General features: G+C 45.9%; 1 protein-coding gene across 2 annotated transcripts; it reads right to left on the minus strand.

The window, feature by feature from the left end:
- Positions 1–467: 467 nt before the first annotated feature.
- LOC311374958 (nuclear receptor subfamily 4 group A member 3-like) lies at positions 468–12,676 on the minus strand. 2 transcript variants are annotated; one of them, XM_084490683.1, is made up of 5 exons: positions 12,446–12,676; positions 9,974–10,135; positions 9,021–9,102; positions 5,230–6,083; positions 468–1,148 (listed from the first exon to the last, which is right to left on the minus strand). In XM_084490683.1, exons 3-5 carry the CDS (start codon positions 9,082–9,084, stop codon positions 930–932), a joined length of 1,137 nt encoding a protein of 378 aa, XP_084346809.1. In that variant the 5' UTR covers positions 9,085–9,102; positions 9,974–10,135; positions 12,446–12,676; the 3' UTR covers positions 468–929. The 2 variants fall into 2 exon arrangements, with proteins under 2 accessions (XP_084346809.1, XP_084346810.1); XM_084490684.1 differs by lacking the exon at positions 9,021–9,102.
- Positions 12,677–25,000: the final 12,324 nt, after the last annotated feature.

The raw sequence follows: 25,000 nt of genomic DNA on the forward strand, positions 1-25,000 counted from the left end.
ACGAGAAAAGACAATAAAGAAGTGTTTGTTTTCCTAGCGACCAGAGACAGACAGTTTTTACAAGAATGTACACGCCAGGCCTCCTGTTAAATATTGATTTTCATTAGTTGTTTTGCCCACAACTCTTTTTCTCCAACAGAGGGACAAAGACATATATCTCGCTCTATCGAGAACTGATCGTTTAAAAATACTATTCTTCAATTCGTTCATTGTGCCACCAGCCAGCAGATGGCACTGGAACTTACAGTCGGAGGAGGTACATACATTAAGTCAATACTCACTCAGCCTTTGTGTGTGTGTGTGTGTGTGTGTGTGTGTGTGTGTGTGTGTGTGTGTGTGTGTGTGTGTGTGTGTGTGTGTGTGTGTGTGTGTGTGTGTGTGTGTGTGTCTTCCCTTCTACTATTGACCACTATAAAAATAGTAAATAGAACAGTCTGCAGTAACTGCAGGGTCAGGTACCAGGGACATACTACTGAGTTTAGTTAAGATACTTGACTTCTGAAACCCTATTTAGTCAAATTTCCCTGCAACTATATAAAGTGCCTTCAAATATGCCCACAATGCAAAGGAAAAGCTGTGGTCCATAGAATATCAATTGAGCACAATGCAATGCTTCTGCTTCTGCAGTCTTTTCATTGGGAAATCCCATGTGACAACAAACCGAGTCGAAGGACAGCTGTAAATCACTTATTTATGTGACAAATTGATGATCCGAGAGTGTCGGAAATCTCAATTTATTACACCCTACCGACTGCCTTATTATTGCTAACAACGTAGCTGATAGGAATGACCGGGGACTGATTTCCCACACAATTGTGGTCTTTATTGATCCCAGTGGAGAGATCGTCCTGAGCTTTTTACTATTATTGGCTGGGAGGAGACCAGAGCATATCTGTGTGAATTAGAGGTTCAACAATCTCAATAGCTGATTATCCCCAGGTCAGTGACACGTAAACGAAAATAGTTTTCTTTTCGTGCTCTTTGTGTAGCCCACAGGTGTCTCGGTGAACCCACTCACCTTCCTTGACCATGCCGACGCTCAGGCACTTCTGGAAGCGGCAGTACTGGCAGCGGTTCCGCCTCCTCTTGTCCACCGGACAGTTCTTACTGGCCAGACAGACGTACTTGGCGTTTTTCTGGACTGTTCGCTGGAGAAATCGAACAAATGCAAAGTCAACATCAGCTCCAAACTTGTTTTAATTCAATTTATGTTTTCACCACATTGAGTGAGAGCTGAAGCTCGCAGGTCAGACTTTAATTACGCAGTGAAAGGCGACGGTGACATCAGTATAATTAGATAAAATTAATTTCCCAACATGCCTCGCCTGCAGGAGGGACAATTTTATTAGCACCGGAACTGACAATGGGGACACGAATGTGGCGGGCATAGAAGCCGGTCCCACGAGACCAGGGACGACGGCCGCAGAGCGGATGATGGGATTGTTGGTGAAGCTCGCGGGTCAGCCGGCGGGACCCCCGGGACCTCGCGCACTGCGCCTCTCAATGGGCCCCGCGGGAGCTGTTTTCTCCTCGGCTGGATGGCGCGATTATTACTGACCTTATTACAATTAAAACGTGGCACGTGGCGCGCGAGACGCCCCCACCACGGAGGAAGAAGACAATACTAACAGGGCTGTGGCTTTGTAGGAACCGAATGGACATCTGTCCACGTGGAAGAATGCCACGAATCTGGCTTATTGTTACAGAAAAACTTTGTAAAAAAAACGAAAGGAAAAGAAAAGCATAATTATACGGCATGCTTTGCTAAATATTTTCTAAATAGTTTCGGAAGCTCAACGGACCGTTGAACTATTGACTTCGTTTATTAAATAAAGTAAGGCAATAGAACGTGTCGCCTCTAAAACACATCCAAACAAATAAGTCCAATTAGAAGCCCTGCCTCGCGCCGCACATGGCCGTCGCCCCGGGAGACCAGAGAACACCCATTATTCCATATGCTCCGGCGCGAGGGCGGAAGTGGCGCGTAATGGGGTCCAGCGCTGGATGTGAGGCGTTGCTATGGCATCCTTGATTGCTGCGAACGTCTTCCTCTCATCTCTTAAACGGTCAGTGACCCGTGTGCACGAGGATAAGTTTGTCGTGGTTATTACTAACGCTAACCTGCTTAAAGTCAAACGTGTACTTTATTGACAGTTCGGACAAAACATCATGCAAGAAAAGCAGTCTCCCGAGTAATGCACTTTGCTGTCTCGGGCCAATATAAATTTAAACGGCAAAACTGTGTTGCACTTAAGATAAACACAGCTCTCAATTACCTAAAGGCTCTGGTGACAGCTCTGAGAAATTGATTTGTTTACATAGAGTGAGACGGACTGCTAATACGCGGAGACTGATAGGCTGCTTTGGGACTTGGCTATCATTTAATTTATTTACATTTTCTTTGTGCTACATTTTACTCAACTGCTCTCCAAAGTCAGGTTTAATAAATACAGCTTTTTGGTGGATTTAGACCTCTCTCCAAATTGAAAACCGCAGCTGACCCCCCTGTGATGGTTAAGAGTTAAATTCTTCCCCTCGCCGAGCGGCCCACAGATCTAACTGATGAGCAAGTTTGGATAAATTTAGCAAAGATTAGAAAACGTCAGCATGCCTCTCTCCCTTGCTCTCTGCTGTGCTGTGTGTGTGTGTGTGTGTGTGTGTGTGTGTGTGTGTGTGTGTGTGTGTGTGTGTGTGTTCTAATAGGGAGCACAGACCACGACTGGCGTCTCAACAGAGACACTCGGCATTTAAACCTAATGCTGCCTAACTCACTAGTCTCCGATACTCATCAATGGACTACGCAAAGACTTACACACACACACACACACACACATAAACACACTGCCACACACACACACACACACACACACACACACACACACACACACACACACACACTGCCACACACACACACACACACACACACACACACACACACACACACACACACACACACACACACACACACTGCCACACACACACACACACACACACACACACACACACACACAAAGTGATCAGATGATTTCAATATTCTTATCAGAGCTGCAGGTCAGTACAGTTCCACATAGACAAACCTACTTAGGTCTGGTTGAGTGTTTGAGTGCGTGTGTGTGTGTGTGTGTGTGTGTGTGTGTGTGTGTGTGTCGTTCAAAGTGAGAGAGTACAAGAGACATGGAGAGATGGATGGCTATGGAGCTGGATGTGTTCATCACTTGAATAAAAAAATCCATGGGAATCTTTTTTTATTTTAAGGACTGATATTTAGATGGAAACATAATGGGCGTTCCCGTCCAGTGGAGTGTGTGTGCCGGGGGTGTCCTCTGTGCAGGGTAGAGGCATGCCGAGGCAGCTTCATGACATGAAACATGTGCTAATAGCCCTGGCTTAAATTAAACGCCTCCAGGGACCTCCACCCCCCCAACCCCCCCCCCCCCTCCTCCTCTCTGGCTCCCTAATCAGGGGTAATCAGACTGCCACCACTCTCCCCCCTCTCTCTCTCTCTCTCTCTCCCTCGCGCTCTCATGCTCTCTCTTTCTTGCTCTCTCTCTAGCTCTCTTTCTTGCTCTCTCTCTAGCTCTCTCTCTCTCTCTCTCTCTCTCTCTCTCTCTCTCTCTATCTATCTTACTCTCCCTTTCCATATCTTGCATGGCCCCTCTGACACACACACACACACACACACACACACACACACACACACACACTTACTTATGCTTTCATCGAAGAGACTCCCTATATGACTGCTGTCCATCTCTAATTAAAAGTACTGAGGCAATTTACCAAATTATATATTTATCTTTTTTTCTCATTCCAATTTGTGTTCCTCAGTACTCCACCATATTATTACATTATATATATTATAAATTTAGTGTGTGTGCGTGTGTGTTCTTCTGTGAAGGTGTTTTTAAATGTATGTTAAATTATGTTAAATATTCTCTTAAAACATGGGGACCCAAAAACATGTGTTGGATTGCCACTATTTTGCTATTGATAGTATTATCTTTCTTATTTCAATAAAATAATATTAGACCACTATACACATATTGAGTGCAAAGTAAATATTCTAATTTTTATTTCTAATAAAGGGATTATTAAAAAAAATTAACAATTAATTCAGTGTGAAATTTGAGTTTTGGAATGTAAATGGATTAATATCATATTAATCAGCCTATCATAAAGGTTAGGGTTAACTGTCTTAATGAATATTCAACATAAAAATCAGAAACGTACATGTGCTCAATGTTGCATAATACAGCTGATGGGCCCAGATAATTAAAAAAAATAAATCTGTAAAGGTTTCTGCTTCAGAATCACCATATGTATAGCTGTGTGTGTGTGTGTGTGTGTGTGTGTGTGTGTACACGTGTGTTTGTGTGTGTTTGCGTGTGTTTGTGTTTGTGTGATTTTGAATGTATGAATATTGTGCGTGGGTATGCATTCATGTTTGTGCGAGCGTGTGTGTGTTGCCAGTGTCTGCGTCACTGCGTGTGTATTGTAATGTGTGTGTATGAACGTGTGTGTGGAGACGTAGTGTGTTTTGACAGGCCGTGCGGATGCAAGCACACACCCTCCGGCCTGCTGCCACCAGACGCTTTCATTAATTACTAAATAAAAACAAATTGTGAAACTAATTGAAAAGAGGATAATTCATTTGGACCAACCAGAGGCATTATTCAATTAGCTCTCGGTGTGCACTCTCTTCCCCGCACCCTTACTCTCCGTTTACCTCACACTACAGAATACAAATGCTTCACTAGCCAACGGAAAATATGTGTTAGTGCTTTACCAAAAAACTATCAACTCTGATCACTGAATATTAATTTAATTACGCAATTTTAACTATTATGGCACTAAAGCACTAAACGGCATGTGTCTTTCAAAAAGCACATATTTAAAAATACTAAAATTGTATGACTTGCAAAGGGGGAAAAAAACGAGTCTGTGTGGCTTGTGGTAATGTTGAATATTGAGGACGTGTGGGACCGGCTGTTGTAACGTGGAAGAGATAAGTGTTAGGAATAGACCAGAGAGTGGAATAACTATTGCTAAAAGACATTGTGGTCAGTTCAGAAGGCATTCCCGGAAAAAGTGTTGTCAGGGAGGACTCGGCGCCACCCTGCACTCTGCCACATGTTGTTGACGTGGTGGCAGGGAGTCGAGCTCGGCGACACGTTTAAAACGAGCGCGAGTGAGGACAGTGGGCTCTGGACACAAAGAAAAGGCCTTTACCTTGAAGAAGCCCTTGCAGCCCTCGCAGGTGCGCACGCCGTAGTGCTGGCAGGCGGCGTTGTCTCCGCACACGGCGCAGGTGCCCTCCCCCGTCGGGCCCCGGGAGGGCGGCGAGGGCAGACTGTCCCCCAGCAAGGGGGCACAGGGCCCCAGGGCCAGGGAGCGGAAGGCCAGGCTGCCCCCGCCGCCACCGCCGCCGCCGCCGCGGTGCAGCTGGTACATGTGCTGCTCCAGCGCCGGGCCGTGGGAGTGGGGCAGCGAGGAGGACGAGGAGGACGAGGAGGACGACGTGCGGACCAGCCCCACTCCGCCCAGGTTCTCGTAGCCGCCGCCGCCGCTGTGGGGCGGCGAGTGCTGGTAGTAGTGGGGGAAGCGGGGGGATTTGACGTTGGCCGAGTCCAGGCCGGAGCCCATGGCGTGGGAGTGGGACGGCGGGGCCAGCGAGTGGGGGCCGTCGTCCCACAGGAAGGAGGAGCCTTGCTGGTGGGGCAGGGAGGGCGTGGTGGGGGTGGAAGGGGGGGACTGTTTGAAGTACATGGAGGAGGAGGACATGGCCTCCAGTGGCGGGGCGGTGGGGTAGCTCTCCTCCTCCTTCTTGATGGTGGGCCGGTGCACGGGCATCTGGTAGAGGCAGGACGACTTGGGCTCGTAGCTGCCCTCCACAAAGACGTTGAAGCTGGGCAGGGAGGTGGTGGCGGCGGCGGCGGAGATCCCCCCTCCGCCCAGGTCCAGCTTGGTGTAGTCGGGCGTCATGAGGTCAGAGCCGTAGCTGTCGCCCTGGTAGCCGAAGGTCTGGCCAGAGTAGGCTGAGCCGGGGGGCAGAGGCCCGTACTGGGCCTGCACACAGGGCATGTCTGGAGACAGAGCAGAGCCATGAGTGAGAGGAGCCTCGGCACCGGAGCTTCAGCGGTGCACACAGGACATGCATGCAGACAACACATGCTTGCGCACGCGCACGCACACACACACACACACACACACACACACACACACACACACACACACACACACACACACACACACACACAATGTAAATACAGGTTATCCATAGATCAACTGATGATTGTTAGTAGATAGCTCAAATAAATTATTTTGGGAAAATAATACATTTCAGCTAAGCATTTAAGTTAAGCAGCCATTTAAAGGCAGAGATTTTAGTCGAACACAGAACACAAATCAACACCTTTGGCCAGCTATTGTCCTTAAAAGAAATGCACATGCACACAGCGACGATACCAAAGACAACACAGCTGTATTAGAACTGTCTTCTCAGCTACGGTCACAATGTGCGTTGAGTGAGTCAACAAAGAGTTTTGCACTACATCTCTTGGCATTTGTGCACGTTATGCTAAATAAAACCTCAGCGGTTGATCAAAGAAAGCAGCAGGCAAAGCAAACTAAATCCAGACCCCACTTCATTGTACCATCAGCAATCTGTGCTCACTGCTTTAAGCATGGCGTGTGTGTGTGTGTGTGTGCGCGTGTGTGGTTGTGTGTCCGTGCATTCGTGCATGTACGTTTGTGTGTATGTGTGTGCGTGTGTGTGTGTGTGTGTGCATTCGTGCATGCATGTTTGTGTACGTGTGCATTTACTATTATGCTACTTGACGGCTAAATGATATCACAAGTCACACATCCCCCATACATAGCCCAACCCCGTACACCACGCTGCTGTGATTTCCTCTGCCAGTATAATACGTACAGCACATGTGTGGAGTGGGTAACCCTGTAGGTCACTTTATAGTGCGCCTTATCACACCAGTTGCGTAATACAGGCCACCTGCATACGTATCCCTCTGCTTGTTTGTGTGTAGTGAGGAGTGTGTGTGCGTAGGTGTGTGTAGGTGTGTGTGTGTGTGTGTGTGTGTGTGTGTGTGTGTGTGTGTATAATCAGTAATGAGTGCCAACGCACCCAGAGCCAGCGTTGTTTGCTCATGGTTCTTGAGCAGGGAACTGTCAACAGAGCGCCTCTCTCATTGACGCCCGATGGCGAGCTCTGCCTCATCGGCCCGACACCCCACGCGTCATATTTATCATATTTATCATATTTATCTTTTCAAATAGAGGACGTATTAATCCACGGAGCAGCCCCTCCCCTGACTCCACTCCTCTCCCCGTTTCTATCAAACACTTACCACACCCTTTATATGCTTCAAATAATGCTACAATAATATGAATAATTATAATATGAATATCTATATATTTTGTTTTTGTTTTATGTTAATATTAATGATAACAATAATAGTCATCCTATCAATAATGATATTATAAATTATAATGCAGAATTATAATAATTCAGAATTATAATCATTACAATTTTTGTAACACTGACGCAATTTTTTACCTATCTTTTTAAATTCTTTTTTTATTTTTTTTCTTAAATATCACCAAAGCCTAAGTATTGTTAAGGTCGACCTGACGGTTGTCGCTGCCAGCGGACCCGGGTTCAGAGTGGAGTCAGATCTGACATCTTCAACTTGTAGGAAACTCGTGCGTTCGTTCGCTGGCGTCTGGAACTCCAGGTGGGCGAGTGGGAGCACGTGAGTCAAGGCATACGTGCTGATCACGTCATTGTTGTATTTTTGTTCTACAAATGACCGAGTCTGTGTCAGCCCACGTGGAAAGAAAACACTCTAGGACGCACTTCGTCGACGTTGCTGGTTTCCGATAACTTTAGCAACTAAACAACCGCAGGGTGACATAAGAGGGACCCGGCCTCGGGTGGAGATCGTTTGTTGTGTCAATAGTCGGATCGTGCGTTTCTTCGAATGTCTGTTCTCCGATACAGCGCACTAGGTATAATAGCACCGTATTCATCCGATTCTATCCACCTTCATATATATTTTTATTTTTATGGAATTGTTTATGGAAAGTATCCGTACACGCGGCGCTTGTGGAATAATCAAAAGTAGTTAGAAGGTTGTGAAATAAGACGGAAAGAAAACAAAGTCCATAAATCACAAGCTGACTAACACTTTACTACTCCAAGCGTCACGCCCACTCACAATAACGCACCCTAAAGCTCACACACACACGCACACACACGCACACGCACACGCACACACACACTCGCACACGCATGCACACGCATGAAAACGCACACGCACACGCGCACACGCACACACACACACACACACACACACACACACACACACACACACACACACACACACACACACAATCAACACAATCAAGTCAATCAACACACATTTTGAAATCTATATCTACTCTTGTCGTTGTAAGAATAATAAGGCCTACTCTCTATGGATGGAGGGGGGGGGGGGTGCTCCAATTCATTTTTTTCTTTTTCGCAATCAATAAGATGCCTGCAAGCTCAAGCGCGCCCTCTCTATACGGACATCTCTTTTCCATCACTAACGGAATCTGAGTTCTGGTGCTTTAGGATGATTGTGCACGTGTGTGTGTGTGTGTGTGTGTGTGTGTGTGTGTGTGTGTGTGTGTGTGTGTGTGTGTGTGTGTGTGTGTGTGTGCATTGGTGTGTGTGTGTGTGTGTGTGTGTGCATTGGTGTGTGTGTGTGTGTGTGTGTGTGTGTGTGTGTGTGTGTGTGTGTGTGTGTGTGTGTTGGTGGGGGGGGGGGGGGGATGTGTGAGAGAGAGGATTGAGCGAGCGTGTATGCGCACGTGTCTACGTGTTTGCGCACGTGTCTAAGTGTATGCGCATACGAGAGGACAGACAACCCAAGCAAGAGAGTGAGACGGAGGTGTTGCGGCGTGAGAGTGAGACGGAGGTGGTGCGGTGTGTGAGTGAGGCGGAGTGAGAAGTGTCTAACCTCGAGGTGTGCATTTCAACTGGACAAACTGCAGCTGTTCCAATAACTGAGCGCGCTTGTTCATTGTCAGAATGCCATAGATCTAACAAATAAAAACATGAAGTGCAAAAAACATGAATACAACAACACACTCTGGTCATCGGTGCATATTTGTTTTATCAATGAATTGCGAAACATGTGGGCTGAATTAAATTGACTCTCACACCATGAGCGGACCGTGACCACGCGTAGGATCACGCGTAGACATCCTCCCCGGACGAGCGCATCATAACAAATGACGGATAACGGACATGACCATGTTTGGCTTATTTAGGGTTAAGGACAGATCGTTCATTATCACATGAAAGCTTTACACTTAGGCACACCGGAACTATGAATAAAATGTAAGGTTAAAAGGCCGAACCTAAAATCTAGTGGCCGCCGAGCAGCCTTAAGTCGATCAACGAAGTATTTAAAATGCACTTTGACTTATTTTTTACAATATTTTATTATTTCTATTTTCGAGATGAGATCGAGAAAATTGTTTCATTGCTGTTGTCTTCTTCTTTGAGTTTTATTCTTGTTACGAGTCTCATTTTATCCGAATATAAAATAATATTCACGCACGTACACTTCACGCAAAAACCAGCAGATCCCCGCTCGGGCGCACATATAGGCCTGTTAAACCCGTCCTCAAACCTTCTCCTCATCTACCAGCAGAACGGTGCTTTTACTCAATTTAGTAATGGTTGTTTGTTGCAACCTTTGACAGGTAATACAAATATGTAATCGTTCACCGAAGCACAATTACAAAAGGTCAAATTATGTTGTAACCACAATTTAGAAAAAGAAAAGAACCAAAGCAAAACATAAATAACTCTCACTTAAACACTCCTTGCTTCAACCCTGCAGCAGACTGCACGAAGCAGGCGGAGATACCGGAGAGATCAGCGGGAGACAGACCCGAGGCCTACCTGGTGAGAGAGCGTCGCGCTGAATGGTGCTGGGGGTCCGAGGTGGTGGAGGGGTGGCGCGGCTCCGGCCGGGGTGAGGCAGCACGAGAGGCGTCAGGAGGAGAGAGGGGTCCAGACGCTGGTGCTCGGAGCTCGGCGTCGCGCGCTCTTCCGAACCGGGCTCTGAGGAGAAGACACGTGGTTAATATGACTCGGGACGCACAGCAGGGGCGATGGGCAATACGGGATAGTTCAGTCGAAACATCAATGACATCAATGACCGGGATGAGCGATAGAAACACCAGGAGCATTCTGTCGGACTTTAACAATTCCTACAACATCGCTTTAGGCTTCTATGTTCTCACCACTTCACAGCGTGCGCCTAACCTCACTTTAATTTTAGATTTTACTAAGCACATTTTTGTTTGTTGTTTGCTCGATTCAAATCCAATTGACAGTTGACAAGAACGACAACTGAGTGGGCTACCGTCGTCTCCAATCCGCCGGCTAAACTTTCAATCTAATCAATAAAAAATCCTTCTGCAGGACTGACAACTTGTTCGTTGACTCCATATCCACGGGGTCCCTTGCCTCGTATTGTGGTCGCGTTCGGCTGGTCGGGCGAGTTCATCCAGCGCAGGAGGAGGTGAACTCCAGATATTAAGTCGGACCGAAACCGGCAGACAACTGTAGCGGCGCGCGCTCCTCTGATATGAGAGCAGAGCGGCGCGCGGACAGGATTTCAAAGCTCCGAGCGCCCCCTCTCTGCCACACACACTCACACACACGCGCACGCCCGTCCGACCGCCCGCCCCCTACCACACACATATACACGCACACGCACACGCGCGCGCGCGCGCACACACACACACACACACACACACACACACACACACACACACACACACACACACACACACACACACAGTGCCTGGAAATACTTGTCCAAACTTCTCAACCTGATCACTCTGTTTGAATATTGTTCACAATGAAACCACATCGAGACGTTTAACCAACATACAAGCACCTGTACCACCCGGTGTAAATCCACACCTTTAAGAATGTCACTGACACCACACGAGGTTGAAGCACTTGATTTTAAAGGGATAGGAAATCTTATCATAACAATGTAAAAGTCGTATAACTTTAACACACCAACGCAAGCAATCGATGTATTAATTAAGTTAACATAATTTGTGTCTGCGTTTAGGTTCGATACATGTTGCCACCGGCCTAGTTGTCCAGCTGACCAGTGCGGACTGGGCCGTAACCAGCTGACCAGTGCGGACTGGGCCGTAACCAGCTGACCAGTGCGGACTGGGCCGTAACCAGCTGACCAGTGCGGACTGGGCCGTAACCAGGAGAACGAAGAGGGGCTCTGAAGCACGCGGGGCTGTGCAGCCCCGGGACCCCCGCGCGAGGCTCCCAGCGCACACAGGGAGATGTGATGGGAATCAGAGGAGCAGAGGGAACCCACCGCTACAGTAAACCACCCCTCCTCAGGCCGAAGTGTGTGTGTCTTTGTGGTGTAGGCTATCTGTGTTTGTTGGGGAAGGCGAAGTTTATCTCAGTAAAGAGAGGAAACTAAAAAGAGAGAAAGAAAGAAAGAAAGGAACGCTCCACCAATAAAAGGCGATATGTGGACGTGTTTATGGGTAGGCCTACATTTTGGAAAACACGAACGTGCGGGGAAATGTGTGTGGGCAATATACCATTTAGTCGAAATAATTGACAAAAGTGAAAGGTTGAATGAATGGAGGAGAAGCTCCGCAGAGTGTGGTCGACGTGTGGGGGTGGCCGCTCGGCGCTGATTGGAAAACAAACCTGGTCACCTTGCATCGTCCCGCACACTTGAACGCAGACCAGACACACTGGCCCATCTTACGCGGATTAAGAATAAGTTCGTACTTTTGTTTTGAAGACATGATGAGACAGACGAAGTTAAACTTTCTCTCCCACACACGCGTAACGACCGTGTTTATGGTAAAAACAAGACGCCTACAGGCGAACACTGAGCTGAATCACTACTGAGCACTAACGGACTCGATTGAGCAAAATCAAACGTCGGATCATTCGCTCACACTCTGGACTAGAATCTAGGCTACCGGCGACTCGGACCAGGAGTGTCTGACCACACTATTCATTGTGTGAGTAACAGGCATCCCATTTCCATGACAACCAACGAGAATATGATACCTTCCTAGAGCAAATTAAATAGAGATTCTTCTCCATCTCTGCGCCCGTCGTCCCGGTGCACCGCGAGCAGCACCGGCCGAGCGGAGCGCGCGGATCAACAGGTTACACGCGCAACTTACGAAGAGACCCGCGGACTCGAAGAGGTGAAGTTGTTTAAAAGAGCCTAGAGTTCCGATGACATAAATCATAATGAGACTTGAGACGCTAGGTATGTTTTGAGATCATCTCAGAAGGCGCCTTCATAAGATGCAATAGAAATTCATTCATTCCCATCATGTCATATCTCGCTGTACTTACTGGTTTGCTGTGGCGGTTCCGTCTTTACATGTGGTATTAACTTAGTATAAAAATATCCTGTTTGTATCGAGAAATCTCAAAAAAAGTAAAAAATAAAAATAAAAATAATATCGGCAAGTAACAAGAATCAGCCGCAAAAAAAAAAGTTTTCTTTTTCCTCTCGTTCTCTCCCTACTCGTCTAAAGTAACGTGCGGAATAACAGATCCCCGTACGAGCAGCAGCCTGCGTCGCGTCTGTGATGTTGCGAATGTTAAGTTGTAACGCAACGTTTGTTTATGTGCGCCGTCTGAGGGAGAAAGCATTTATGAGAGGGTGCCTCCTCGCACTGCTGTTGGTATGCGCGACGTCAATGTGACGCCATGGGAGAGGTGACGTCACGGCGGTCCTCCCTCACCGCCGTACAGTAGAAGAGACACACGAGCCGGAGCGAGAGAGAATGGAACCGGGTGAGCAAGAGACCACGGAGGCGCTTATGTTTGTCGGACATGAGGCTACTGAGAACCGACAGGCCGGCGGGTTCATAAAAATAAAAAATGTGACCAGGACAGATGTGTCAACGCACAGCGCTCGAATGATTCTGGCACTTTCTTTTAGGTTGAATCTTTATTGTTTAATGATTATTAATTATTATAGTTATTATATTACTTATTGCAGTAAGTCGCTTTGGACGAAAGCTTCAACTAAAGACATATTCTGTAATGACCTCCCTAACTAACGGTTGATTAACTCTGAATAGTCGATTCGATGATTCCACCGTTAATTAGGGAGAAGTAGATGGAATTAGGAATATAACTTTGAATGAATTCTTAAACAATAGGATACGTGTGAGTTGTATTATCACAATTCCTTTTATATATTTTTGAATATATTGAGAACTAACTAACTATAACTTGAGTCAATTTCACAGCAAATATAACACGTTGAATCGGAATTTGAATTCTCGGATATAATTGCTTTCATATTTTACATAGGGCCTTAATATATACCTATTTTATGGTTTACAAATATATAAAGTTTTCTGTCCGAATGAGGAATAAGCCACAAAGTATTAAAAAAGCTTCTCAAAATTGAGAATGCACAAAAAAAAACGGTTACAGAGCAAATACAAGCCAAGCTCAAAGCGTGCTCGGCAAGCTCAAAATTAAACAGGTCTCTGGAGCCACTGAGGAAAGTGAACCAAAAACAACCAATCACGAGACGCGTATTTTGTTGGCCACGTTCTAAGTGTGACCAATGACCAAGTCTCGGAGGCGGGGCCAAGCCTTGACGCACCTAGAGTGTGATGACGCAGACCGTCTGTACTAAATTTAGTAGTGGGAGAAGAGGCGGAGTGAGAGAGAGAGAGACAGAGAGAGATTGAGAGAGAGTACCCGTTCATTCTGGGGCGGGCCCAACTATTCTAGAGATGTGATTGTGATCTAGCCAAGCCAAATATAGTCGTAGACAGGTATTTTTAGCGTAAAGCGTGTCCCCGTTTTCATTTGGAATAGAGAAGTGAAACGAACGAGAAAGCAAATGGTTGATATTGAGCAGGCACATCAACAGCTATCGCATAAGTTGTCACTGTTTGAAGTTGTTTTGTTTCTATTGTCGATTATTAGGGGAGAGAGTTGAACTTATATATTTGAGCGCACACAGGCCACACAGACGGTACACTGAACAACATGAAAATAAAGAAAACATGATTTATTTGACTGCAGAATCGAAAATTGTTCTTCGATTACAACAAAGCAGGTTTGTAATGGTCACGGCTTCAATTGTTTATAATAACGCTTTGCATTTTTTTTAAAAATATATATATCCATGTAGCCGCGTAATGACCATGTATGAATTATTTGGCGTCCAAAACATGATTTCAATACTCACATGCAGGCTAACATTACATTCTGATCCTCACCCTACTGATAGGAATCAACCTTTTTTATTTTGTTCCACTTGCGCAACGAGGAAATGTGCCTAGCTACACACGGCCGTGCGCCACCTCCGAAGGGGGATGCCTAGGGGAATCCCTCGGTAGGTCGCCCCAGAAAGCCTGCTGCCGTGTGAGTGGGCGCGCAGTACCACGCACCATCGAGTCGACGTGTGTACGACATACCGCGCTTCGGAAAATAAATATACCAAAGTTTACAAATGGATGGCAGACGACAATTGCCCACATTAAAAGCCCCAATAACCAAAAAACAAAGAAAAAAATAAACCATGAATTAATTGGGCTGTGTTTTGATGTATGCATGTTATGTATGTCATAATTATAAAAAGCTCACTGATCGGTTCATTTGTGGTAGTATTTTTTTGTTTTACATTTCCCTTAAAGTACCAGTAGACACGATTTCACGGGATTCTAGAAAGCAAAACACAAAAACCTGTGTTGATCATCATTACTTTATTTTTACCAGGGGAACCGTTTTGACTGTTTACTCCAACCAGAGTCAGCTCCCTCGCCTGACGCCTTCAGCCAGGATGTTGAAGCATGCGGCATGCGCCCCAGTGCCATGACATCACAGCTATGTTGACGGAAGGGTCTCTCTGGAGGAAATCCAGATTAGCCTGTTCTCATATTCCAACCAGCCACGGAAGTGATTAGGGATTATAACCCTGGTTCTTTTTATAGCACTAGATACCGTGGTCATCCACCCACTTATCAGGCACACGTGAGGTGATTACCTTAGTTCATGTTCGGCCATCGAAAACACGCACACAAGCACACAAACACACTTATACACACACACACACACACACACACACACACACACACACACACACACACACACACACACACACTTGTTACTTCTAAAACAAATGTAATCGAGTCCTTACAATGTGTTCTGTTCTTTCAGGGACCTGTTAATGAAACACAACCACAGGATGAGAGTCAACTATTGGTTTTCAAACTCCTAAACCCTTAACAACGCCCTCAATGTGAAGCAGGTCGGTCGGGGGTAGACGGAAAGCAAAGGGAAGTTTGGGACATGACATGAAGAGGGTTTACGGGTGCCTGGCTGCTAGCTGACCCCTGCTGAGTCGCTTACTGTAACAGGAGTATACTAGCATGGGCACCAGCCTCTGCCGCTAAAGCTCCTCGCTGGGTGGGATGGTATACTACGCTGGGCTGGAACACACTGAACTCTGGCTATCACAAAGCAGAAGTGAAAAGTGATTGTGTCAGTTTGAATGCAGTCTCTATGTCTTGGGCCAAGACACCAGCACTCAGCGCTCTGGTGACACAGGGGAAAGAGGAAAGGAGAGAAAGAGAGAAACAGAGGCAGGCTTTTATCTTGGTGTCACAAAATCTGCTCCGACTGTACGTCAGAGTGCGCGGGAGGACGGAAGGGGTGGGGGGGGGGTGGCGGGCAGGCAGTGCGGGTCGCTGGCGCGGTGGCAGGGTGCTCAATGGCTCTCATTCTTCCCTCTCTGTGGGGACGCACACAAACACATTGAACCGCGGCAGGGGGATTCCCCCCGGGAGTGCCCGAGAGCCGTAATACAAGCCATCAGCGCCTTATCACACCAGTGCCCAAAGACAGGAGTGCAGAGAAGTCAAGGACCATGACCCCGGATGTGGATCTGGGGCTTGGGTTCGGTTCTGTTCTGGGCCCTCGTATGTTTCTTATTGTGGGATTCTGTGAGCTGGGCTGTACAACCAAGCACCATGTGAACAGCACTGCACTCGTGATTCATTGTGCTTGCTTTTCTGGATGGCTAAATTGCACAATGCTTTTCGAGGTTCCAAGTATTGTACGGCAAGAAGACGAAGACGAGCAAGACGACAAAAGGGGTCTTTCCCAATCATGGAAGCCTTAGCGTTGGCGTGTTTCCTGGAGCAGTCAGCATGCATTCTCACCTGAGAATGTGCAAACTTGAATGCATGCATAGATGCCAATACCCAACACAAAGAAACATTAGCTGCACACCTCATATATTTAGTCTGCAGCAGGCAGGTCTCAACATGCAGCCATTCTCAAAGGTCTGTACAGATTTGCATTGCATTTAAGATGGATTACAAACGATATCATCATTTAAATTGGTGTTTCAAATCCCTAGTGACATAACATGGCCTGTTGATTGTCTGTCAGATGGTAATATGAAGAAATAACCTTCATGTTGCAGCTAGAGTTGAATTTGGAACGCAAAGAGGAGCATGAGGAGCTAGATGTTGGAACTGAAATCCATCATTCTAAAATACCAAAAGTTTCAGAACAAGGACAGGGAAATAGTTTAAACGGTAGAGTTATGGCCCACTAGGAGTATGTGAGTGATTTTTTCATTTTGCACACTATATGGAGACGACAAAATAACTGTATCAATCATGGATGTAACATGTGCATGAAAAAAATATTTTCGGAAGCAGCAGAAAAATGTTGCTGACAAATAGTGTGTAGCTGTAAATAAATACAAATCAAGCACTTTCTGTAGCATTTGCTAAACAACAACTGAGATGTCAATGATTCCAGTGGAGCAAGTTCAAAATTAGTTTGACACCTTTTCAAACCACCTTTTTCAGGCCCCATGTTCTTGGATTGTGCATGTTTGTATTTGCCTGTGTTCACACTGTGTTTGTGCACTTGCCCTTAGGGCAGACAGGACTTAATAGACGGTTGAGGTTTAATATCTGCCTATCTTGCCACCCTGTGTAGCTTTGTGCTTTTGTTGCACAGATTTCTGTGTAATTATTATTTGGCATTAGTATTGGCATTTAATTGAGTGACTCAGATCTTAGTAATATCGAAAACATCTGGGTGTGTATTTGTGGCACATGTTTGCGTTTTCTAAAATTTTCTATACCTTATTTTACTTTGCTGTTTCTTTAAGCTGTTTGTTTATTTCTTTAAGGGGTTATTTGCAAATTGACCACACAGTGCATTCAGCAAGACAGACAGCAGAGAGAGAGAGACACACACACACACACACACACACACACACACACACACACACACGCACACACACACGCACGCCCACGCGCACACACACACACACACACACACACACACACACACACACACACACACACACACACACACACACACACACACACATACTTACAGATGAGGAACACATACTGTACATAAATGAGTAGCTGCATTATATTAATTTTGAAGGCAGGAGCAGATTGTTGTGTTTGGGCTATCCCCGTTCATGTAATACTTTGTGATTTAGCAGTATATTTAACTACTACTCCATACACACAAACACACTCACACATACACACACACACACACACACACACATTACATGCTCACAAATGTCGTTTTAGTTTAGTTTAGTTGAGACCCTGATCTGTGATGAAATAGGTCCAATACTAACTGCGTTCATGTTGCAGTGATCAAAAACACAATACATTGTTTTTGTTGTAAACGTGGTTGGTGAATGAATGCTTGAAAAGAGCTGTGCCACATTCAGATCTATTATAGAGGGACTTGTCATTTCTTGTCGGTGCCCCAGGCTGTGGGAGTACCTTTGTGTGTGTGTGTGGGTTGATGTTGGTGGGTGTGTGTGTGCACATATTGAAGCTTGTACAATATGTATTAGGATAGGTTTCTGTCCTTATCACACATTAGATATATAGACAGATAACTACTTTATTAATCCCCAGAGGAGAAATCTGTTTGTTACAACAGCCCAGCAGCAGTGGAAAACACAATATAAAATACAATAAATACAACAACATTTTCATGAAAACAAAAATAGACGCTTAAGATAATTAATAGTTAGTTAGATAGTTAATAAATAAATAAATCAATTATAACATGCATGCAATTCTAATTGTGGTCTTTGTGTGCCCTCGTCTAAATCCTGAAGGCAATTGATGTAAATCTACTAAAGTACAGCAGGAGAATGAACCTATTTCCCACAAAGGTCTTCATTAGACAACATATGTATCTAAAATAGGTGTCATAGCCTCACACTATGACACCAGAATTTCCAGGAAAGCTGGAAACATCATCTCTGACCCCTCTCATCCAGCACACCACTTATTCACACTCTCACCATCAAGGTACAGAAGCATCACAAGTAGAACCTCACGCTTTAGGGATAGTACCTACCTACAAGCTATACGCCACCTGAACACGCACTAAGCACTTTATGGTCTACCTCACTTTGCACTTATTGCACTACTGTACTTTACTGCTGCAATTCTCTGTGAACCATGCATTGTGTGTTTTTTATGTACGTTAAGTGTTGTACTCCTTGTTATTTATGTGCCTTTTCTTTTTGTCTTGTTATGTTGTGTTGTTATTGTTGCTGTGGGATACATGTGAGCATACCAAAACACATTCCTATCAACTGTATTTTTTATATTGTTGACTTGAACTTGAAATAAGCTGCACAGGGGTCACCTTAGCTATTTAGGTCAATTGGTTGAAACATACTGGCAAAATTACATGCAAATTATAAGTCAAACTCTATCTGGTATCCCAGAGGAGTTAGTATTCTGTTGTTTCATGTCTTTAGGTAGGTACTGTAGGAACAAGTTGCCAGCCAGACCCATGCAAGTGAACAACTGCTTCAGGTTGGATGACATGACTCGCCAAAAAACGGAATTGACCAAGTGACTATTAATGTGATGGTTTAAGGTCTGCAGTAATATGAGCAAACATGTACCTCTATGAGTCAGAAAATAAGCAATTGTCTAAATGAAATGCATTGACCAAATAACATGACAGGTCGATACGGGTCATATAATGCATCCATACGTTTGGTATGGCGGTTGGTGTACAGAGGGGCGAAGGTCAAGGTTGAGTTTGGATGTCCCTGGATGGTTCTTTTTGGCATGTATGCACACAGAAGCGTTGACAGTATGTATAGCTTTATGCAGAATTTGCATACATGTACATACAACTAAGGGCGTTGAACTCCAACGAACATCTGGCCTTAAGGTAGGCCCGGAGGGAGATCCTACACTTAATCCTTGATGAAATGTATCTAAAAAAATGTTTCCAGGTGTTTGGAAGTTGTAACGGCGACAGTGACATTCAAAGACATCGTTGTGATCACTGACTTGAGTTCCCTGACAGCTGACCTTCTCGTGTTGGCAACGACCCTCCTGTGATTCACCCCATCGACATTCTGACATTTAGTGTTGGTCTTCTTCTCACGACCGAAACCCAGCACTCATCAATTATCCGAACAAGAGAACACATAAATACAAATGATATAGGAATCATTCAGAGTGGGAAATGCATGGTGCGTGGGCAACTGCTGTAGCGAGAACCCCAGCACACCCCCGGATGCAATTGTTGTCTTCCCAGAAGTGGTCGCTGGAGGACACTCCCCTAAAGGATCACCTACGAGATTCCCGTTTGTAGAGGGAGAGTGAATAAAGGAGTGTGCTGATGCATGCAGTTGTGCGTACCTGTGGAGCAGGTATGCGGCCTTAGCCACTCCCTGAAGCTGAAAGCGTTGACTGGATGTGTGTGAGTGGGAGGATTAGTACAAAAATGTTAATGTGGTAATGGATTGACAGGGGCGAACAACCCAGCGTGGGTTGTTCTAGGTGCGTGATAATTGGACTCAATTGACGGGTAGTCCTCGTCAACGCTGTGACGAAGACGGGCCCATTAGAATGACTCAATGCCGGGTTCGCTGTGCACATGAGCCAAGCATTTTTATGTTGGGTCCCTCCTGGTGGGGGATTTTCCGTCTACAGTACACGGGGTTTCCGGCTGAAGCATATTGCTGTTCTACCCTAGAGTGAGAGCCTTGGCACATTGCCAAGCCTGGGGTCCCAAATTTTACCTCAACTCCAGAGTGGTTCACACACATATATCTATATGCATATAGATATGTATCTCTATATAAATGGTATATGGTCCTCATTTATATAGCGCTTTTATCCAAAGCGCTTTACAGTGTTGACTGACATTCACCCATTCATGCACACATTCACACACCGACGGCGGAGTCGACCACGCAGGGCGACAGGCAGCTGGTCAGGAGCAGTCAGGGTGAGGCGTCTGGCACCTCGACACTCAGCTAGGAGGAGCCGGGGATCGAACCAGCAACCTTGTGGTTACCAGCCAACCCGCGCTACCTCCTGAGCTAATGCCGTCCCCATATATCACTAGTCTAGTCGTTTTTGCATCAATGGGATATGGCCACATGCAAGGAGGGTCCCCTGGCCCGGCAGGATAAGTCCTGTGATGTCTCTATGATGTCTAGTGGCCTGCAGTTCATATAGTGGCTTGTTGTTTTTCGAATACGTGCATTCAGTGCTTTTATGAGGTAAAAACAAATCTGAATAAGATATCAATACTTGGAATTAATATCACTGTAGGCAGGTAAAGGTAGGAAACATGGGAAATAAATCATTATTTATCAAAATGAATAAGCATTTCTATAAAACAATGCTTGATTCGACAATCACCCTGAACTCCACATTGCTCCTGTTGGATACATTTGACAGTCAAAATTCAAAGGGGCTTCTCACCCTGACTGCTAGGTGTGTACATCATGTGTGCATGATGTGTGTGAGATGTGTGTGAGATGCGCCAACACATCACAACTGCTTCTGTCCTGCATCCATTATCTTCTGTATTGCATTAGTTGCCAATGCTCCAGCTTGCCACGACTTGACAAATCATTTTAAATGAAGTGTTTGAATACAATTCAACTAGATTAAGTCCAGTAAATCTGACGAGTGGGATTGGGTAAAACTAGTGGCGGTTTTGTGAAGCAGTGAATGTGTTCTGTCAGAGAGCGGGTCCTCCCCAGCCCTCCATGCAGGCTGATAATGGACTTACTCACCGGATGTGATTCAACTGACTCACTCTCCTACAGTGAGAGGCCTCGGCTATCTAAATGTTTGGTCAGTGATGTTGTGTAATGTTTGGAGAGCTGTGTGTGTGTGTGTGTGTGTGTGTGTGTGTGTGTGTGTGTGTGTGTGTGTGTGTGTGTGTGTGTGTGTGTACGAGAGATAAACAACTACACTTGAGGCCCGGCGTTGTTGCCAGCAAATGACTAAGATGTTAATTTTATAACTGAGCGGCGCTGGTAAGTGACGGTACACGGTAGGAATTCAAAATAATAAAATAATGCTTCTTATTCTCCAGAGATGAGACCAGAATTGCTGCTGTGTTTTGCTACAATCGCTTTGTGGCCAATAATATTGTGCTTGTATTGCATGGCATCATTTCGGAGCCAGAAATGTGACAACGCTTTAAATGCACTTTGAGGGGCAGAATGAGTTCAGGGTCTCCTGGTTCATCGGGGGTTTATTCCTCAAGAAGATCAACTTAGTGCGAGTGCCAGACGGAGGATTCATAAAACGTTTTGAACAAGTTCCTACGGTGGCTAGTCTAATGCACAGGTTTGATTTTGAAAATGTCTATGGACGTTGGCGTCCGGACAGGATGTTTTAGCTCGTCCTACCACTGGCTACGGGAAAAGCTTTGTTCACCGGTGCTGGGGAGGATGCGTTTGCCAAGCAGGGATAAAATGGGGAGAATCCCATTCCCCCAGATTTGAGATCGTCTGCCGTCAGAGTTCAAATGTTAATCAAATTTCTGATTTGTGAGACATAACATAACATAACATAACAACAGCATAGTATAGCGTAGCATAATATCGCACTGTGTAGCACAACGCAGCAAAGTGTCTGGTGATGCACGGTTCAACAGAAGGGGACGGCTGCGCTGTCGTCCTCATGAACCACGTCTACCCCATCGTTTCTCTCTTCTTACTCTTTCCTCCCTATTCGCACTCTGTTTCCCTCTCTCAACTGATTTGATTAACACCCCCGTCTCTTTCCACCGTTGCCCCCAAGCTTCCCACTCAGTTCTTCCCCTGCCTGTTCTTTCCCCCCAGCCCCCCCCGTCTCCTCGCTGCTCTGTAGCTCCATGAGGGGGAACTTCCACTCCCAAAGCTCCTGTCCAGGAAGCCCGCTTCCACTGTGGAAATGGAGCTGAACACAACACAACCCCGACTAATGCCAAACAGAGCCACGCACTGGAGGATCAGGGTCACACACACACACACACACACACACACACACACACATCAATGAGGTATGTAATGTAATTGCATGCACGCACACACGCAGACAACCGCACACAACCACACACGCACAAAGGCAGGCACGCACACATAACACAAACCGAGACATATACTCACACGCACACACACACACACACACACAGACACACACTCACACACACACACACACTCACACACACACACACACACTCTCACACACACACACACTCACACACACACACACACACACTCACACGCATACACACAGACACACACATACACATGACACAGTACAATTTGCAGTGTGTCTGTCTTCACAGTAAGTGGTGTCCTTGCTGAGGACCTGATGTAGGCAGTCTCCAGTCTCAAGTTGTTTGGATGAGCAGCTTCCCAGAAGGCAGCGGGGTGCAGAGTGATCGGCCTGTTCCAAGAAGACACTTTTTAACGGGCACGTTTTAATAGGGCACTGCACTAGTAAAATACTTTAGTGATCAGGTGTACACTTTACACTTTATCATTTACATTGTTCATACCGTCTGTTTTGTTTGCCCTGTTTGTTCTGTTTGTCTTTACTTTAGCATTTGCTTTAGCATTTACTTTAGCGTCTATTTTTGTTTTCATTAGTACTTATTTGGTACGTACTTAGTATGTATTTTTATTGTATTGTATCTTATTCTGTGTTCTCCACTGCTGCTGGGCTGGCTGTAATGGAGGAATTTCCCCTCTGGGGGAATCTGTCTATCTATCTATCTACAAGGTGTGTTTCTTTTTGTTAATTCATTTAATAATTAATGATGACTTCTGCAGTCCATTACTCTGCAACTCAAACCTTCCCTGACAGAAGACTAATTGTTCTAAGGCTGCTATATGCAAAGCACAGGCCTCTATACATAGACTCTGTGAACACACCTCTCACCTTAACAGCACCTATAATTAACCTTATTATAGATCATGGAGGAACATCACATAAAGACCCTGGAGCCACACACACCCACACACACACACACACCCACACACACACACACACACACACACACACACACGTATTTACAAATGAATATTCAAATTAGACCGCAACGGAAAAGACTGTATATGGGTCACCTCAGTGGTGATGAACACAGGATCCATCACCTCTCTGTATCTGTGTGCATGGAGGATGCGACATGCCCTTCCTCTGTTCAACTTTTCAAAATGTCTGTTTTTGTCTCTACGTCATTTAGGACCATGGCTTACATATTTCCGGGCTTGTCAGTTTCACATCTGTGTGCATCTGGAAATCCAGTGGAACAATGTCCATTAGTGTGTGTGTGTGTGTGTGTGTGTGTGTGTGTGTGTGTTTCTGGGTGTGTGTGAAGGTCCATGACGGCTTGGAAGTTCTCCTGGCCAAGGCGGTGGAAATGCTCCACTGGCCCACTCTGCTCAGGACAGTGGGGAGATAGAGAGACGGAGCAATGGATGAATGGAGGGAGAGAGGGAGGGAGGGAGGGAGGGAGGGAAGGAAAAGGGGAGGAAGGTTGGAGGAAAAGGAGGAATTAAATTGTGCCGGTTTCCATTGAGAACGGAGAACTTTTTTCTCCTTGAATTTCAGCCAAATGTAAATTGCTTCAAGCTAACCAGATTTCACACAGGGTTTGTGAGGTTCAGCGGGTGTGTGAGGTTCTGGGGTGCGATGGTTCCTTGGGTACGTTGGTATGTATGCATGGCATATGGTTTAAGATAGTGTAACAAGTCGTGGGTGACAATACTCACTTCACTTATGAATCAGTGAACCTAAAACAAGTGAATTATCTTGGTTCCTGATCTGAACATAGTTCCGGTCTGTGGGAAAAAGCGAAGTGGCGTGAGGTCATGGAGCGGCGGTAAAGAGCCGTCTGCGCTGATGACCTCAGGAGTAGTTCTGCTGTAGATTAAACACCATCCACCAATCAGAAACTACGCTCCCTGATTTGGATTCTCGTTTCCCTCCTTTTGTGTGCCCTCTCTCGGAATGAACGAATGACGCAGTGCAGTGGGGGAAAGGAGGAAAGGCTTTGATTGGTCACGATGATGCACGCATGTCCAGGGTGCAGCAGCACAAGTCATCGCACGTCGACGAAAACTGTTGATGGGCTCCCACACATCCAGTCACGCCCGGCCTTAGTGCGAACAGAGCCTCTGCATCTCAGGACCGTATCTCTCTATCTATCTCTTAGCGATGGCCAGCAGCATCTTTGTTTACGTTTAAGTGTAGTTTAAGTGCAGTAATACTTGCACTAATACTACGATTCGATTGCAGTGTCACACGCTTTGTTTGGTCTCTGTTGTGACTTTGTGTTCTGCCGCCACGCTCTCTGGAAGAAGAGACGGTTCGTGTCAAGCGGAGGTCCCTAGAGATGAGGTCGCTGCAGCAGTAGACGGAACCAGAGCGGGTCCTGTGTCTGTGACCGCTCTGTGGCTCCACTACAGAGTGCTGCGGGTGTGCTTCTCCTTCTGAATGTGGACTCCTCCAGTCTGACTGATTCTCAACACACACTCACAGGAAACTTTGCTCTGCTACCCAGCAGGCAGTCATCTTTTGGAGCAAGTGTGTGTGTGTGTGTGTGTGT

Source organism: Micromesistius poutassou, assembly GCF_964030765.1.
Source record: "Micromesistius poutassou genome assembly, contig: SCAFFOLD_3247, whole genome shotgun sequence".
Taxonomy (NCBI): domain Eukaryota; kingdom Metazoa; phylum Chordata; class Actinopteri; order Gadiformes; family Gadidae; genus Micromesistius; species Micromesistius poutassou.

Excerpts from the sequence above, each read along its gene's own strand:
- LOC311374958 (XM_084490683.1), bottom strand. The coding sequence starts at position 9,084 with ATGAACAAGCGCGCTCAGTTATTGGAACAGCTGCAGTTTGTCCAGTTG. Across the intron at positions 6,084-9,020 it reads GTTGAAATGCACACCTCGAG|ACATGCCCTGTGTGCAGGCC; the intron begins GTTAGACACTTC and ends CTCTGTCTCCAG. Across the intron at positions 1,149-5,229 it reads GCTGCAAGGGCTTCTTCAAG|CGAACAGTCCAGAAAAACGC; the intron begins GTAAAGGCCTTT and ends CGATTTCTCCAG.